We start from the raw sequence: 4,148 nt of genomic DNA on the forward strand, positions 1-4,148 counted from the left end.
GAATAAGGACTTAAATGACACTTTTAGCCCTTAGCTACTCCCAGCACAGAGGAAACGATTGTTCCCTAATAAAAAAAAAAAAAAAAAAAAGTGGAGAAGCAGCGGCAGTTTCAGGAGAGATAACGGGCTGTCACATTTGTGTAACTATCTCAGCTGAACAGCTCCGTCCTTCTAGCCGGACACATGCGGAGGGCTGCTTTCAACTCTGTGGCAGGTCAAACTTCACATCCACAGCTGCAGAGCAAACACAACAAAAGCAAACAGAGCAAAAAGTAAGCGTTCCCAAACAGGAATTCCTTGACTTTTCAATCTCTGGAAAGTTTTTTTTTTTCTTTTTGCTACACCAAAAAAAAAAAAAAAACTTTATAGGATCTCAGCAGTGCGTTTTGCAAGTTTTTTGTACTGTTTTACACTAAACTACTGATCTCTATGCCAACTCTTTTTTTTTTTTTTTTTATAATTTCCCAGCCTTTATTTCCCAGCCTCCTCCATAGATAGTTTTCACAAGCAACTTTATTCCTTATAAGAATGGCACGGCGAACCTCCAAGCAGTGATATCCAGTAAGCAGAGAGGGAAACAAAGAATGGGTGGCTTTGAAATAGTAGCCTGACCTCACATCAGTGCTTCAGGGTTACTTACTAAGCAGCAGGCCGGTGATGAACCAACATTATTTTAACAAAACAGAAAAACCTTAATCGTGGTTAATTTCTAACGAGATCCGCTCTTTAGGAAAAGCCTGTGGTTAAGATTTGAGGGTTTAAACATGAGACCTTCTGCATGGCGGACAAAGACCTTTGGCGGAGCGCGGCACCTCACAATCACTACTCGGAAACTAGAGCTCTCATCATTTATTCAGCAAATGACTCACAGGAGCAGAAAGGAAACAAGCAGAGGCTCACTTCTCTTCAGTTTGTCCTTCGTTCAACTATCATAACGCCCTAAACTCTCATTTCCTCTTTTATGAGCTCAACCTGTTTCAAAAGGGAAATATTGCTTTTCAATTAAAAAAAATAAAATAATAATGCAATAGTACCAACCGGTCATTGAAAAGGCACCACTTCCATAATGATCTGGATATATATTTCTTTTATTATTTCAACAGCATAGCATAAGAGAAAAAAAAGGGGGGGAGGTTAAACAGCAATATGGTTTTGAAACTATGAAAATAATTGACTGCAGGGTTTTAAATGGGCTGGTGATGTTTATTTAGAAAAAAAAAAAGTAAAGAAGCACCTGTTTTGGAGGTGGTGGTGGTGGTGGTGGGGGGGGAGGGGTTTAGGAAATTCGTAAACCTTGCTGGAGTCCAAAAGTCGGTTCAAGAAAATGAAAAAATATGCCCCAACCAGCAAATTGCTCACCGCCCCTCCTTCTCCCAATCAAAGTGCAAACTCAGCGGCTGTCTCAGTTTCTGGGGGATGGGGGGGGGCACCTGGAACCCTGGTCCGTCCTAAGGCAGCTGAAACTACAAAACACTTAATGGAAGCTCTGAGAGAAACAAGAGTGAAAATGATTAAACCGCCGTTAACAACCACTTAAACCCTGAAACAACCATTTATATCCAGGTCACAGTGTGTGAAGATCCATGAAATCACTGCACAGGAGGGAGGAACTTCCCATTCAATCATCCCACTACAATCAGTCGGATTTTAAGGTCCCAACACATCCAGAGTACACATTCTTACATATAACAGAGGCATTTTTTTTTCTTTCCTTTATATTGATATGCTGATCTAGGGAAATTATTTCTAGACTCCCCCCCTGTCCATCCTTTGGATATGTAGCTGGGTGTTGAGAGTGCAGAACCAGAACTAAGTTTGGGGGCCATGCCAATCAGGTTGGGGCCCCTAAAAGAAATGATACAACAAAGGCGAAAACAAAAGCAAATGCAGTAAAAGCATAAAAGTAAGATGTATGGATTAACAGTGCTGATTACACAGACTGAGAACTAAAGAAAACTAAAGAAAAATAAAACAAAAATACTTCTTTGCTTAACTGAAAATTTGGGATTAAAGTGAAGTAATTATTCAGAAAAAAACAAACATTTGCGACTCCCTCTAATACAGATTAAGCAAAGAGATAATTGAATCGTTTGCCTCAGATTGCATCCTTTTTTAAATTTTTTTTTTTAATTCTCTTTCCTCATCTCAGCTACGTTTTGTGTCTCCAAATGTCCAGGCTGGTGGGTGGAGGAAACATTAGGATTTGTAATTAGAGGTAAGCCAGGTCAGGCCCTCGTATAGTCCATCCCCTGTCGTCGCGCACGAGGGCTGAACGTACCAATTCCTATCCCGGATCCGGGTCAGGCCCAGCTTCTCCTGGATCTCGTGGGGCTTCATGGCGTCCGGGAGGTCCTGCTTGTTGGCGAAGATCAGGATGATGGCGTCCCTCATCTCCCGGTCGTTGATGATCCTGTGGAGCTCCTGCCTGGCCTCGTCGATGCGGTCCCTGTCGGCGCAGTCCACCACAAAAATCAGGCCCTGCGTTCCTGTGTAGTAATGTCTCCAGAGCGGCCGGATCTTGTCCTGGCCGCCCACGTCCCACACGTTGAACTTCACGTTCTTATAGGTGACGGTCTCCACATTGAAGCCCACCGTCGGGATGGTGGTGACCGACTGTCCTAGTTTCAGCTTGTACAGGATGGTGGTTTTCCCAGCAGCGTCAAGTCCAAGCATCAATATTCTCATCTCCTTGTTGCCAAAAATCTTTGACAGCATCTTCCCCATCTTGTTTCCTGTGCATAAATAGTCTCTTAGGCGAAAAAAGAAAAACTAACCAGAGAGAAGTTTGTTTTTACGCCAACAGAGAAGTCAGTTTCAATCTGAAAGCTACACACGTGTTGAGGCAAGTGTCAAAAATCTCAAAAGTAAAGCTAGATTTGAGGTATTTAGATTTGAGTGATCCCAGAGAACTGATCATGGAGAGTTTTTGTCGAATCGGGTGGGGATATATTTTAATGATCCACTCTCCTCCAATGTAAGAAGAAAAAATGACATTCCCTTCTCTCAAAGTCGGCTTAGATCACACACTTCCTAGAAAAGCCCACAAAATAAGGGCTGGCTTTGCTTTACCAGCTCCTTTTTCCTCCCAGATAGTGCTTTAAGTAGTTCTTTGAGCCAGAGGAGGACAATATAGAGCAGGCCCAGGCCAGGCCGGGGGATCCCACTTCCTTCTTGGCCGCCGGCTGTCCACACTTAGCTTATTTCGAAAGCTCGCCGGTTAATCTGCGCTAACAGGCGGCGACAATTCAGAGCCTTCACGGTGAGTTTCCACAGGAGGACAGCTCAAAAGGTCATTGATTCATCCGACTTTCTTCTCTTCCCCCTGTGACATAGGAGCGGTCCGGAGAAGGGAGGGGTGTTAGTACAGAGGACAACTTTGAATCCGACAAAAAAAAAAAAAAAAAAGCGCTAACTGCTGAAGCCTGAAAGCTCAGCGGAAAACAACATACAGTGAGAGCGGGATAAATACCTGCATCCGCGGCGACCATTCCCCAGTCCCCCAGGCCGTTTCTCCCCCACTCTTGCCGCTCTCAGTGTGTCTTCCTCCCCTGTGTCTCCCAGCCGTTCAGTCAGGCACAGCGGTGGCGGGGCTGTGTTACCGGAAAAGGTGCGGACCCAGATCCGCCGCCACTTCCTCTGCAACGCGCATTCACACACACAGCCGAGTGATGAGTTCAGGGACACGAGTACAGCTCTGACATCTGAGATTGTTCAGAAATGTGTTGAAATTCTTTTTTTCTCATTATTTCTAGAGAACTTTACTACGGACGAGGATTAGGGCCACTGAAAAAACAAAAAAGTTAACAGAAAAAAGTCTGAATTCTGACCTTTTTCCTCAGAATTCTGACTTTTTTTCAGAATTCTGACTTTAATCTCAGAATTTTGTCTTTTTTCTCAGAATTCCTACTTTAATCTAAGAATTCTGACTTTTTCTAAGAATTCTGACTTCAATCTCAGAATTCTTACTTTTATTCTAAAAAATCTGACTTTAATCTTAGAATTCTGACTTTAATCTCAGAATTCCTACTTTAATCTAAGAATTCTGACTTTATTATCAGAATTCTGACTTTTTTAATCAGAATTCTGAATTTTCTCTAAGAACTCTGACTTTAATCTCAGAATTCCTACTTTAATCTAAGAATTCTGAC

General features: G+C 42.8%; 1 protein-coding gene across 1 annotated transcript; it reads right to left on the bottom strand.

Moving 5' to 3' along the window:
• Positions 1-1,707: 1,707 nt before the first annotated feature.
• On the bottom strand, positions 1,708-3,628 carry LOC107090869 (ADP-ribosylation factor 6). Its single transcript, XM_015384474.1, has 2 exons — positions 3,470-3,628; positions 1,708-3,322 (listed from the first exon to the last, which is right to left on the bottom strand). The coding sequence occupies exon 2, from the start codon at positions 2,722-2,724 to the stop codon at positions 2,197-2,199; it is 528 nt and encodes a 175-aa protein (XP_015239960.1). The 5' UTR covers positions 2,725-3,322; positions 3,470-3,628; the 3' UTR covers positions 1,708-2,196.
• Between the last annotated feature and the right edge of the window lie 520 nt (positions 3,629-4,148).

This window comes from Cyprinodon variegatus, unplaced genomic scaffold, assembly GCF_000732505.1.
Source record: "Cyprinodon variegatus isolate N-32 unplaced genomic scaffold, C_variegatus-1.0 Scaffold313, whole genome shotgun sequence".
Lineage (NCBI taxonomy): Eukaryota > Metazoa > Chordata > Actinopteri > Cyprinodontiformes > Cyprinodontidae > Cyprinodon > Cyprinodon variegatus.